The sequence below is a fragment of the Osmerus eperlanus genome, chromosome 15 (genome assembly GCF_963692335.1).
Source record: "Osmerus eperlanus chromosome 15, fOsmEpe2.1, whole genome shotgun sequence".
In the NCBI taxonomy this organism is placed as follows: Eukaryota; Metazoa; Chordata; class Actinopteri; order Osmeriformes; family Osmeridae; genus Osmerus; species Osmerus eperlanus.
Window position 1 is genome coordinate 5,046,714 of NC_085032.1, and position 13,332 is coordinate 5,060,045.

Below are 13,332 nucleotides of genomic sequence, written 5' to 3' on the forward strand. Positions count from 1 at the left end.
GCAGTTGCTATACGCTTGACTCGTCTACTCCGCCCCCTACAAATATTAGCCTACTATAGATTGAGCTACCTAGTGGCAGATGTTTTATTGTTTTAAATACACCTGTATTATATTCTCAAAAGAGCATTTACAACGTTTATCTGAACACTGAAAGGCAATTGTTATATTCTCGATGTGGGTGTACACGTGAAAGCTCCATTATTCTTACTCTAAAATCAAATTTACGTATTTCTCAATGAATCAAGTTAATGAATGTATTTTTCATGTCTGGTGCCTTAAACTTGCACGTGGCAAAATCGACATTTGCAAAAGTTTAAAGGCAGCCTTCCTTGACAGTTTACGGCTGTAGAGGCATGTGGTCATTCATTCCAGAAGGCTCAAACTGGGCCAGAATCAGGAGTGGGCACTGGAAGAATTGGACAGTATCCCAAATGATGAAGGGGGGCCATCTTGCAAAAATAGTAACATCTGTGGAACCAGGGGAATGCAAAGGGAGCTGGCCATGAATATTTAAATGGCTTCTGAGCCTCAAGCAAGTTTTATCCTAGTGCTTTGGAAGAAGATGGCATTAACTTTATAAAACTCATTAATTTGAGCTACGCCACATATGGCTGAACAGTCCCGCCTTCATTGTTGTCTCTTCTGTCTTTTCTCCTCTCTTTTCCCAATCCAATTAACAAGTGGGAATTAGATTGGCTTGATAATACTCATTATTTCACCCTATCTGAGCCTACGGGAATTCAGTAGGTTGTGCATACACCTAATGTCTGCATAGCACTCTTTTAGCAAAGGACATTTTGAGATAGTAAGAAATTGAAATTGTAAAGACCAAAATTAATTGCAGATTCTAATCGTGACCCATGGCTAAACCATTCGTCCAAATTATCATATGTCTAGTAGGCACCCATCACATGCAACAAATGCGTGCTGTACCATGAAAAACACTTAAAAACAAACCATTAACTATGGTTAATTAACTACCCCAAATTCATTGAAGTCCTGAAAATGCGCTAAACTTGCGCTGTTTATTCCTTTGTATTGACCGCCACCTAATGGTATCTGCGCGAGTTTACACCTGTCGAAGTGTAGGATGCGGATGTAACACAATTTGTGTCATATCGAACAGTTATCGTTTGGAGCTATAGTTGAAACTAAACTTATAAAATGTTGACGGGCATTATGAAACACAGAAAGGATAGTGTTATGTTACTGTCTTTAAATGCGTTATTAATTGTTTCAATTTTAAGTATGTGGGGGTTAAAACAACGTCAATTTCGATGTATGCATGTAAGTGGTGTGGCTATGTTGTATGGTGAGTACGGAAGTTTGAGCTCAAGCGTTAGTTCAACAAGTTGTAAACTTTCTTTTCGAAATGTTTATAATTGTGAAGTTTTGGGGGGATGAATTTCAAGGTGGTTTGAGGGAATCCATTTTACACTGAGCACTTAGCATCTCTCCCTTGCTGCAAGTGCACAGACTGTTGAAAGGACATGTCATTAAATTGAAGGCCTACACATACTTATAGACTGCATTCTACAGGTTCCCTGTGCTGGAGACCTATTCTACTTTTTCAAACCATATAATTACAATTAGTTGTTAACCATTGCATGATGCATATTGCACACAAATATATATATATATCATATACAGGATTCATGTTTCCTTAATCAATGCTACAGTACTTTTTTTCGCAAGGCCATGTCCAATATAAATATTCAAGTTTTATTACAAATAACTATTTTTACCCCTCTGAATGTAATTTGGCTAGTGCTGAAACTGCATTGACTTTTGTTGAGCGTGTCAATTTGTGTATTGCTTTTCAGGTATGGTTCTCGGTGCAATTATGAAATCTGTGGACTTTGTATACAGAGACGAGCCAATGAAAGTGTACGCCTGTGTGGGCCTCAACAACACTCCACTGACACTAACGGTCAATGTCACCTCACATGTTCACCATTACAAACATGTAGGGGAGGTCAACTTCCTTGAAGGCCAAGGATCATCTCTGACAACAGACTTATATCAGGTAGCAAAACTCCAATCTTACGTCCATTAGACATGTAAAGACAGAATTGTATGTCTTTAATCTAACCAGCCCACACCAAGGTTTCCCAGATATTACTGTGCATCAGTGTGGTTCATTCATGTACTCCTAATGGCCTTGGGGAGATACAGAGAGAGAGAGAGAGAGAGAGAGAGAGAGAGAGAGAGAGAGAGAGAGAGAGAGAGAGAGAGAGAGAGAGAGAGAGAGAGAGAGAGAGAGCAATAGGCAGAGTGGACAATGAACCTGGCACATTCTCTGGGACCAAGCATAACTTTATTTAATAGCTCTGCACTCTTTGGCCCCTCACAATGGAGGGCTCTCATTAAGAATCCAGCGGGGGTGATGGCACCATTAGGTGAGCCCAGACATTTGGTGTGGCCTTCAGGTCATTAGGCCTGATATGTATGAATCCCCAGCAGGAGAGATAAGGATTTCATTGCATTACAGAGTCCATTAGATATGTGCCGTAGGGGAGGCAGGGCACTAAAATGCGAGCTCTGATTAAATTTAGCACTGCTTGGTTGAAGAGGCAATTAGTGTATTCCGCATACCTCGACCCTTTGACTCAGATGTGCATGTGGCCCCCGTAACACAATTCCTGCAATATGCATAATTTTGCTATTACAGTGTCCTTATTAGTCACTGTTATTGAGGGTTTCGTTTGTCGTGCAGTGGCAGTAAGTAATTATGAAAAAATGTCCATGTGGATAGTTCCAAAAAGTAATTTGTATTGAGTTGGATAATCGAGGCACAATGTTACGAGCAATTATAGCGTTGGCAGCAGTTTCTGCTCTGAATTGTAGATAGAGCTCATTGCTCGTTGCACTTCAAGCTTTTGAGGGGAGGTGAGGATTAGCATAGGAAACGTACTAACAGCCTATTTACACACAATATGTTGCCATCCAAATTAAATGTTTCCCATCAAATATCAGAATACAGTAAGATTACCGCATTTCAAAATAACATCCCTTTTGAGTATTTGCATTGACCTTGTGTGTGCCTTTTCATAGAAATAATATTTGAAGAATATGTACACATAATACCCTTTGGGATTTAATAAAAAAACATCAGTGAAGTGTAGCTGAAACATTCAGAAATTATCTGTGATATTGGTCGAAAATTTATGGAGGAAAAATAAGAAGACTTGGAATATTTTGATCTTAATTAGATATCAGTTTTTGAACCTTGCAGTATTATGAATGTGCCACAGTTTAAATTAAGTAATCATAGCCTAGATATCTTATTTGACTGCAGTCTACAATCCCTTGCATACAGTGATGACCTTGGATGTGTTCCAGATTACAGAGTATTGGTTATTTTCACTGCCTTGAAGAAGACGAAAAAGCTGCAATTTTCAATTTACGGGTTTGGTTCTTTAATGTAGGACCATCTGTTTTCTGTGCATGTACTGCTACACCTTCAACATTATCTTGACCCACTAATTCCTCACATTTTAGCAAAACTGACACAAGAAGTTTGTTGTGCCACCTTGGTCTGGTTGGCTGGTTCCTTACAAGTCAAGACAGCAACTGTTGTGCTTGTGCTTTTTTCTTGAGCAGGCTTTAAAGCCAACAATGTAGGATATGAAGTGTAGATTTGAGGTCCTTAACTGAGTTGTAGACAGGTTGTGATAGACTAGTACTGTAGGTAGTTAGTCATTGTTTGAGAAGGTGAGGACTAGGATATCCTTGGGAATTAGCGTAGTTCCAACTAGACTAAAGCTTTGGGGTCACCCAGATGGGAGAGCATGACACAAGAAGACCATAAACATTATTTGAATGTAAGAACATGAATGATGAGTTTTTCAAGTGAATCAAGATATGCGTTTAACCAATCTGTCATGTCACAGCAAACCAGCGACTCCGTTTCTTTGAATGCACCTCAGACTGTGAACCGGGCTGATGCAAACTGCAACTCCCAAACCAACACACAGACACCTCGCCTTCTGCGGAAATATTGGGATACCAATCGGAATACCAATCACTCACACCACCCTTTAAAAGAGACTGCTCATTCATATAGACCTTGTGAAGTGTACGCTCAGTTGCTATTGTGTCTGTTGATACCAAGCCGTTTACTACCGTGGATTTCCTGGTTAGGATTCCAATTAAGAATTGTGCTTTGATCTTTGCCCATACCTTCGGATTGTTGTATTGCTCATTAAAAGCTGCCGGACCTGCATTTGCCTCCATCTCAGCCTCACTTACCTGACACAATCATGATAGTGCACTCCCATACAAGTAGTGCACTGAGTCTGTGCATAGACATCCTTTCTCAAATTCTTGAATATGACTTAAATCTTAGTCTTATAATTCCTTATACAAATGATTGATGAGGGCATTTAAAGTCATGAAGAAAATGATTTGAGACGTGTAGGTGTTGTGGAAGACTGGAGTTTGTGCTCTCTGAGCGTCTCCCATCGAACTGAGCAATGTGTCTGGTGATGGCTTGCTGTCCTTCACGTTGTCACATTCAGTAAAGCACTTGTCCTGCCCCCACAGCCCTGTCAGTCACAAGCAAAATGGCTCTGTCTGTTACAGATGACCTTTGATCCAGAAGTCCTGTTCAATCTGTTTCTGCCACCCATCATCTTCCATGGAGCGTACTGCCTCAATCAGGTGAGACTGCTGTCATGCTTGGTCCTGGCGGGGAAGGAATAAATGTCAAAGAAGGATTTGGGGGGTATTTTGAAGGATGCTTTTGGCATCAGAAAGCACATAGTGGCATTTTTATGAGGTACAATTGGGACTGTATATTGAATAAAAGGATTGTATTCACACACATCATTTGCCCTTAATTGAGTCTGCTGAAGGAATACATACAAATTGAGTTTTGTCTGTATAGTATACAATTTATTTGTTTGTGTCACTGACATGTTTGGGAATGCTGTCTGTTCCAGAGAAGATTCATTGACAATTTGGGCTCAGTGTTGACTTTTGCCTTCATGGGGACAATCATCACCTGCGTTGGTATTGGGTGAGTATGACATTTCTACTCTTGGTTCTAGGAACATGGAAAATATTCATAGTACATTTACATTTATGCATTTAGCAGACGCTTTTATCCAAAGCGACTTCCAAGAGAGAGCTTTACAAAAGAGCATAGGTCACTGATCATAACAACGAGATAGCCCCAAACATTGCGAGCAGCCAAAACATGAAGCATACATGGTGGAAAACCAAATAAGTGCCAAAGGGAAGAACCATAAGAGCATGCAGTTAAACAAGTTACAATAGTATAATACTATACTGACAAAAGCTTCATTGGGGAGAATATATTCTATGCTTATAAAAATATATTGTTCACAGATATCTAATACACATGTCTGTATGTCAGTTCTCAATGTATTTCAGTAAAACACTTAATTTTAATTAAGTGTAATTCATTTTAGCCTGTCAAAGCACTAGTCTTAATCATATTGTCTTGCTCAGTGATTGCTTCTATCTATATGTGTATTCATTGTAAGATGGAATTCTAATACTGTGTTCATTAAATTGTGCAGCTCATGAATATTTTACTGCAGCATGTAGTAGTGCTGAATTAGAGGAGTTTCAAGATGTAACCACTAGATGGTATATGTGTGCTTTGAAGGATTGCCTGGCCTACGTGCCAACAGATTGTAGGGTCACTATTGTTCTGCGACTGCACTGAATATCACTGTGTTACGATAAAGCATGCATGGATGCAACAATTGAACAAATGAAGGCATTTTAATTGAACATTTTAACAATGTTTATCAACTTATTTTAAAAAGTTCAGGGTTCATTCATGTAAAATGTTATGGCACCGTGGCCCCTGCTTAAACTTGTGGTTGTTTCTGGCTTGTGTAAAAGTTCATGTGTTCTCTGTGTGATCTCTCTGTTGAGAAAGTACAGTCTGGTGTAACGAAACCTTAAAGATCCGCTTTTCTGTCTCATTGTGTCTCTCTCTCTCTCTCTCGCCTTTGTTAGTCGGCCTGTCAAATTCTGAAGGGCTAGGAGGGCTTGTCGGAAGGGAAACACTATTTGCTATTATAACAGCAACAGCAGCCGAGGCCTCCCCTTTAAAAAACAAACATACATTCACATTGCAGATCTCTTCCCACATATTTATGATAGCGTTCTGATCATCGCTCAGCCCTAGAGCCCAGTTTTTTTCCAATCCATCCCAACTGCCCTCAGAGGACAGGGTGTACCATGTTGCCACGGTAACCGGGTTATGATAAAGGAAGGAAGTCCCCGGGGGACACGCAGACATGCCAGATCATTATGGGATATGCGTCAGTAACAGGATTAGGTGTTAGCCCACTTGCAAACCAGTGAGAGTGTGCCGTCCTTGACTTAAGTGAAATTTCTTTCAGGTTGTTTGAAGTTCAAATTCAAAGCATCCAGCAGTATGGATTCTGGCCTACAGTGCCTATTGAACAACAGTATGACACCTGATGTTACAGTTTTTCTCAATTGTTTACATACAAATACTGGTACTTGAGACACAATGACCACAACATGTAACTCATGCACCAACCCCATGAACCAATTCTGCTAAACTACAAGCACAATTCCTGCTTTACACTCAAATTGCAGTTCTAAAACACACTTTTTTCAAAACAATTCTCTGCATTTGGCACAATTTTCATGAAGAAAATATTTTGTTTTCACAAGGAACACACTGCCATTCAAATACGCACACTGACTCATCGCATGGACAAACACCTGTCACACAGTTTTACAATTAGCAATCAGAGCTTTAGCATAAAAGGGCAACAGGTGACCTCTTCTGTTTTTGAGCAATGGATGCCAACATTGGAAACAGAGGCAGAGGAGTGAGAGTAAGAGGAGGAGGACGGGGAGGACGAGGATGAGGAAGGCCAAGGACCATAATCTCTGATGAGATCCGAGCCGCTTTGGTTGACCATGTGGTCAACCATGGTCTAACAATGAGGAAGGCTGGGCAAAGAGTACAGCCAAATTTGAGCAGGTACACTGTAGCATCCATCATCCGGACTTTCCGAAATGAGAATAGGTAAGAAATCTACTCTCACTACAAAATTGAAGTAGGCCTACTGCATATCAATACAGTACTCAATGAGTACAGTAGTACAGTATTGCCTGTGGACTGTTCTGTAGGACTGTAAAAATAAAGTATGTTTCAAGTATTTGGAAAATGTATTCGTACTTTGTATTACTACACAGTATTTACAGTATTTTACTATTTGTTTGGCAGAACTGAAAGATTACCAACCCCTAGGTGGTCGGGAACATCTTCTGTCTCCTGAACAGGAAACTGAAATCATGAACATGGTCCTAGAAAATAACGCCATAACATTACGGCAAATACAAAGACAAATAATAATAATGTAACTGTATACACTATACAGTAAATTATTCTGTTGTTTTGTATGTAGACCACTGTATGTGCAACTTTGTGTTGGTTGGGATGTACACTGTGTACATTGTTTTTCTGGGAAAAATACGTAAAATATATTTGTTACTGTGTATTTCTGTGTTCTGAGTATAAAAACAATATTTTCAAATATTTTACAACACACTTATGTATGTACTGTCTGTAGTAAGTGTAACACTGAACGAAAAAAGGCCTAACTCACTATGATGAATGAAGAAGAAGTGTTTTCCATTCATCATAGTGAGCACATTAGTGTTCAAATGGTTCTTATAAATGTCTATTCATATGATGGTTTGTGTTTGTCATTTGAAAACAAAATACCATTTTGAGATTAAATAACATTGTTTTGAATGTTAAGTTTAATTTTGCAGGAGAAGTGAGGGGTTTTGCCCATTGTGTGTGTGTTTTTTTGATTTGTGTGTAGAGTTCTGAGAGTATGAGGTATGCATTTAGAAAATGTGTGTAACCAATCGAGAAAAACTGTAATAGTGAAAATAACACACAATCTAACCTCCAAACATGGTCAGTATGGACCGTATGCACTAAAGGCACCCAGTGTGACCCGGTTGATGTACATACCTCTGATGCTTAGTGTGCTGCCGGGTCAGTTCAGGTTGGAGTTGTATTTTTGGGACATTGTCAAGGACAATGTGGCCTATTCAAATGTTCCTTAGCTCCTCAACCTACCAGGACAGTCTCAGCCTCTCCAGTCTCAGCCCCCCAAAATAGGCTAGAATAATTAGGAACCATAGATTTTCACTTTTCTTCTCCTGTCCAGTTGAATAGCTACTAGTGCGTGGGGCTCCACAACCAGGAGCGGTAGCACGCTAGGCTAACTCTCCCCTATCTTCCTTGCTCCCCTATGCTACGTACATCAGATAAGCGGTGGCTAGCCAAGTCCTGAGTGTGTACACCTGTGCTGAGCAGCCAGCCCCAGAGTCCAGACAGGTCACCCACAGCCAGCGTCTGGCCCCGTTACCCACACTGCTCTGGGGGGAGAGGCCCAGCTGTGGTTGTGGCGATGACTAATGGGCTGGCTGTGGCGTGCGCTCCCTGTTGACCTCACCCATGTGGCCTCCTTCCTCTCTTCCAGGGCCTGCGTGTACGCCTTCACCAGGCTGATGGTTCTGGCCGGCCAGTCGGCAGAAGGGGACTTCCTCCTGACTGACTGTTTCCTGTTTGGGGCTGTGGTCTCTGCTACTGACCCAGGTAATTGGTCTAACCAAGGGTCTACACTGCAGAATTCTGTGTATCCGGACTGTGTGGCGTAAATCTGACAACTGACTGACTTCCTATGCATTACACAAAATGACACGTTGCCAAACATAAGCCAATAACACGCATAGTTCTGAAGTCTAAGGCAGAATTCCCTTGTGGACTGATATACAGTACTTACTGTTCTATAATACATAACAGTAAGTAATGTATATCAGTCCAGTACACAACAGCTCTTTTAACTCGATTATTTCTTCAAAGTTTTTTTTCTTCCCCAAGAGCTGTAATTGCTACAGAGATACTTTCAGCCTAACCATTTGTCCTGTAAGGGTTATTTAAACTCAGTATTGACCCAAGGTCACTATGATTAATTGTGGGTATCTGGTAGATTCACACTTACCGCTTCCTCACTACTCATGCTTTGTATGACTGTAATGTATACTGTAACCAGTGAATCAACCAGATGACAGTCGTGGACAAGTGGTAACTTGTGACAGCAGTTGTATTTTTTTAAACCATTCTTGCACTGATCATCGACTAAACATAGATGAATGGCCTATTCAGTCAGCCGGTATTGTGGTCTGTATGTACCCAACTCCATGTTCGTTCCAGACATTGTAGTTCATTCAGGTACATTCTGATCTATGACAGATATAACTTTGGTGCGCAACAGCATCGGAGCAGCATATGTACGCAGCATATGTTCTTATAATATGCCTCTTAGAAATATGCTATTGTCATGTGGATCATGTGACGCTTAATAATTTACTTTAGTACTGTAGGTGATCTTAGTGAGTGTCCATAAGGGTCTGTTAGTAAAAGATAGAGATAGAGAAAGGAGAGAGGGAGAAAGAGAGAGATATAGGATGACGGCCTCTCTACCTGACGTCACAGAGACACGCCGCCCTGTAGGGAACACTTCCCAGCATGCCTCAATGGCCTCGTCACTCTGATTAGGATCACGGGGCGTCGAATGTTGTGCCAAGGTCCCAAATGTCAGGACCCGTAGGCTGTCTACTCATCCTGTTGGTCCAAATACAGGTGGCCCGTGTTTTCGGGAGTGTCGTTAATATCTGCCTGTCTGTCTCGCGCCTTCCTGCACATTAGCATGCATGAGGCCGGAGCATCTAGCAAAGAGCTAACATACTGTGATTATTCCACCCTAAAGTTGGCCTCAGATAGAATATTTTAGCATAGCATATCTTTGAGCATACATAATGAGGTCTCTTGCACATTGTAATGCCGGCGCAAGAGACCTAGTTCTAGGTTGCTGACAAGTCTGAGAAGCCCAACCCTGTCTCTCGTTGACATCGTAAAGCCTTTGGAAGTTTTTAAGTACTTAAAAGGTATTCCCCTGTGTCCGTCGGTAAATGCAATGCTCTGACTCAAGATACCATAATACGCAACACTGTGAAACCATGTCATCCATTAGCCTTCACTGGTGTTGTTGTTCTAACTTGTTGTTGTACTTTTGTACTAACACCCCGAAATTAACAATTCAATCAACACCGATATCAGGGACTTTGCAGAAGAACACAACCCCATTTAAGAATAGTAAATGAGTTTGTGTTTTGTAGTAAACCTTTCTTCACAGACTCTCTCAACATAGACACAGACTTTTTTGCTTCCCAGTTTAACCATGCCCCCCCCTCCCACCCATCACACCCTCCGACACCCCGGATTTCATAGAGTCGCCTTTGATGGGGGTATTTGTTTGAGAGGAGCCACACTGACAGGACTATGGACAGGGTCCGAGGCCCGGGTCACTGTGAGGAGCTCCCACTGCGTGTCCAGGGACATTGAACCCAAAGGGAGTGTTGCACAAGCGCTTCATGACTTCATCTTCAATCCCATATGCTCATTTCAGAAAAGGGAGTATGATATTCTGTGATTATTTGAACTGGGTTCAGATAAGTGGTGTACAGTAAGTACGTGTGAAAACAAACAACAGGTTACAGGGAGCGTGGTCATACTGTAATAGGGTCTCTTCATATCAGTGATCACTGTAATGACCTGTGATTCAGTTCAGTTCAGTTAAATTTATGTATACCCATATGTAAATTTGAATCTGCGGTGGGTGAGTTTGTACTTTTCACATCTACTCGAAACAACACAAAACAGTGTATGACCTAAAAATCTAAAACGACATGATAAAACTGGTGCTCCACGTTCCAAAAGACAATATATAAAAAGTTTAAATAAAATAGACATATATTTTGCTAGGACTTGTTCTGCTGATTACAGTAATAGCTTCCGGAACAAAGCTGTATTCATCCCGCTTTGTTCTGCACGTTTCAACAGTAAACCTTCCTCCAGAAGGAAGAAGCTGAAATTCTTTGTACAAAGGATGGGAGTCATCATTAAGTATCGAGCCAGCCAGCCACTTTAACTGTCTAGTATACAGAGATGCTGGGTTAACCTGTGACTCCCCTATTTGCCCACCAGACCACTTACAGTTTTTATCGATTGCTAACACACATTTTTTGAAAGCCTACCCCGATTTCTCAAAACTCTAAACACAAACCCCAAAACCACTCACACAAAATTCAAAACACTTCATAACTCCTGCAAAATGCTACTTTGGTTTCAAAACAATGTTATGTCACCTCAAAATTGTATTTTGATTTCAAACAACAAACACAGACTATTATTTGAGTAGACTTTTCAAGCATCGATTGAACACTGATGTACTCAAGTGAAAACACTACGATGAATGGGAAAACACCATGTATGAAGGCCTTATCAGGAGCATTTTGCCTTTTCATGTTCAGTGATACCATAGGCTTACTTAGGCTTAGTACATATTGTTATACTGTAAAATGTAACTGTAAAATGTTTTTACTCCAATATGAAACAACACACAAATATACAGTAACAAAAATATTTATTTGTTTCAAAAGTGAAATAAAGAATAGGCCAGTACAGTCAACAACAAAGAAGAAAAGTCAAATAAAAATATATATACTGTAAAACACTGTAAAAAAGGAGGACTAAATAATTAGGCTGCATCCTGTCTTCGGATCCTGTCTGGCCAGAGGACCTCATCAACATCACAGGCTATGTTCTCTCTGGCCAGACAGCGGGGAAAGTAACGCCTGGTGTGGCGAATCCAGCCCTGAAAGGCCTCAGGGGCTATATTGCCACATGCCTCCTCCATGGCCTGTATCAGGGGCATCTGCACCTGCGGATTGCGTTCGTATACCTTCCATCTCCAGGCAGAAAAAAACTCCTCTATTGCGTTTAGAAATGGAGAGTATGGTGGGAGGGGAAGCACCAAAAACCGTGGGTGGTTGGTGAACCAATTGTGGATCAGAGCAGCCCGGTGGAAACTTACATTGTCCCAGATAACAACATACCTGGGCTGTTCTGCATGGACTATTTGGTCGGGTGGAATAAGTGTGTTGTGGAGTGTGTCCAGGAATATGAGGAGACGGGCAGTGTTGTAGGGGCCAATGATTGAGTGGTGATTGAGTGGTGATGGAGGATGCCGTTGTGGTTTATGGCAGCACACAGAGTGATATTCCCTCCCCGCTGGCCAGGGACATTGATAATGGCGCGTTGTCCAATGATGTTTCTGCCCCTACGCCTTGTTTTGGAGAGGTTGAAACCAGCCTTATCAATATAAATAAATGTATTCGACTCCTCAGCTGCCTCTAGCTCAAGAACTCTCTGAAACAAACATGACAATATTACAGTAGTTATCAGAAATAGGCCTACACATTGTTGTAAAACACTTGAAAATACTGTAACATTGAACTGGATTACAATATAGTCCACTAATGTGTCAGTGCTACAGTAATAGGACGCAATCAGCTGTAAGAATATATAGAGTAAGACTTACTTGCACATAGTCATGGCGCAAATCTTTGACTCTGTCAGAGTTTCTGTTGAACGGCACTCTGTATATCTGCTTCATTCTTAGTGCGTTCCGCCTCAGAACACGGTCCACTGTAGCCTGGCCAACTGTGAGAATGTTGGGGAATGTGACTTGGTCATTGATTATTGTATTCCTTATTTGTCTTATGGTTAATGCGTTATTTGCCATAACCATGTTGACTATTGCTGTTTCCTGTGCATCTGAGAAGGTACGCTGCCTCCCACCACGCCGGGGTAATCTTTCAGTTCTGCAAAATGTACAAATACTCTAAATACAAAAATACAACCGTTTTTCTGTCATAGTAGGCCTAGTATTTCTTACCTATTTTCTCTCCTGAACGTCCGTATGATGGATGCAACGGAGTAGCGGCTAATATTTGGTTGCACCCTCTGGCCTGCCTCCTGCATGGTCAAACCATGGTTCACGACATGGTCGACCACTGTGGCCCGAATTTCATCAGTGATTACTGCTCTCCTTCCACCTCTTCCTCCTCCTCGTCCGCCTCCTCGTCCTCCTCTTACCCTTACTCCTCTGCCTCTCTGAAATGCTTGTGCTTCCATGTCGTTCATTGCTCTCCAAACCAGGAGCTCACCTATGTCCCTTATATTGCTAAAACCTTGATTATAAATTGCACAACAGCCTTGGAAATTGAAGTTTTATTAATTGAATAACAATGTGTTCTGTCTGAAAACAAGGAGCTTTTGGCATGGATGAAGTGTTAAAAATAAAGAGGATTGTGTGTAGTGTTTTGGAGACTGTGTGGTTTACCAATTGAAATCTGTGTTTAAACCAGATAATTGTGTGTTGTGTTTTG

The 13,332-nt window shown here is 41.1% G+C and overlaps 1 protein-coding gene across 1 annotated transcript in view; it reads left to right on the top strand.

The window, feature by feature from the left end:
* Nucleotides 1-1,144: 1,144 nt before the first annotated feature.
* The window catches only part of LOC134034838 (sodium/hydrogen exchanger 9-like), a 75,265-nt gene continuing 63,077 nt past the window's right edge, over nt 1,145-13,332 (top strand). Inside the window, exons 1-5 of the mRNA XM_062479490.1 lie at nt 1,145-1,312; nt 1,824-2,026; nt 4,585-4,662; nt 4,944-5,020; nt 8,520-8,635. Coding sequence (XP_062335474.1) covers nt 1,165-1,312; nt 1,824-2,026; nt 4,585-4,662; nt 4,944-5,020; nt 8,520-8,635 — 622 coding nt within the window. The 5' untranslated portion in view covers nt 1,145-1,164. The remainder of the gene's footprint in view (nt 1,313-1,823; nt 2,027-4,584; nt 4,663-4,943; nt 5,021-8,519; nt 8,636-13,332) is intronic.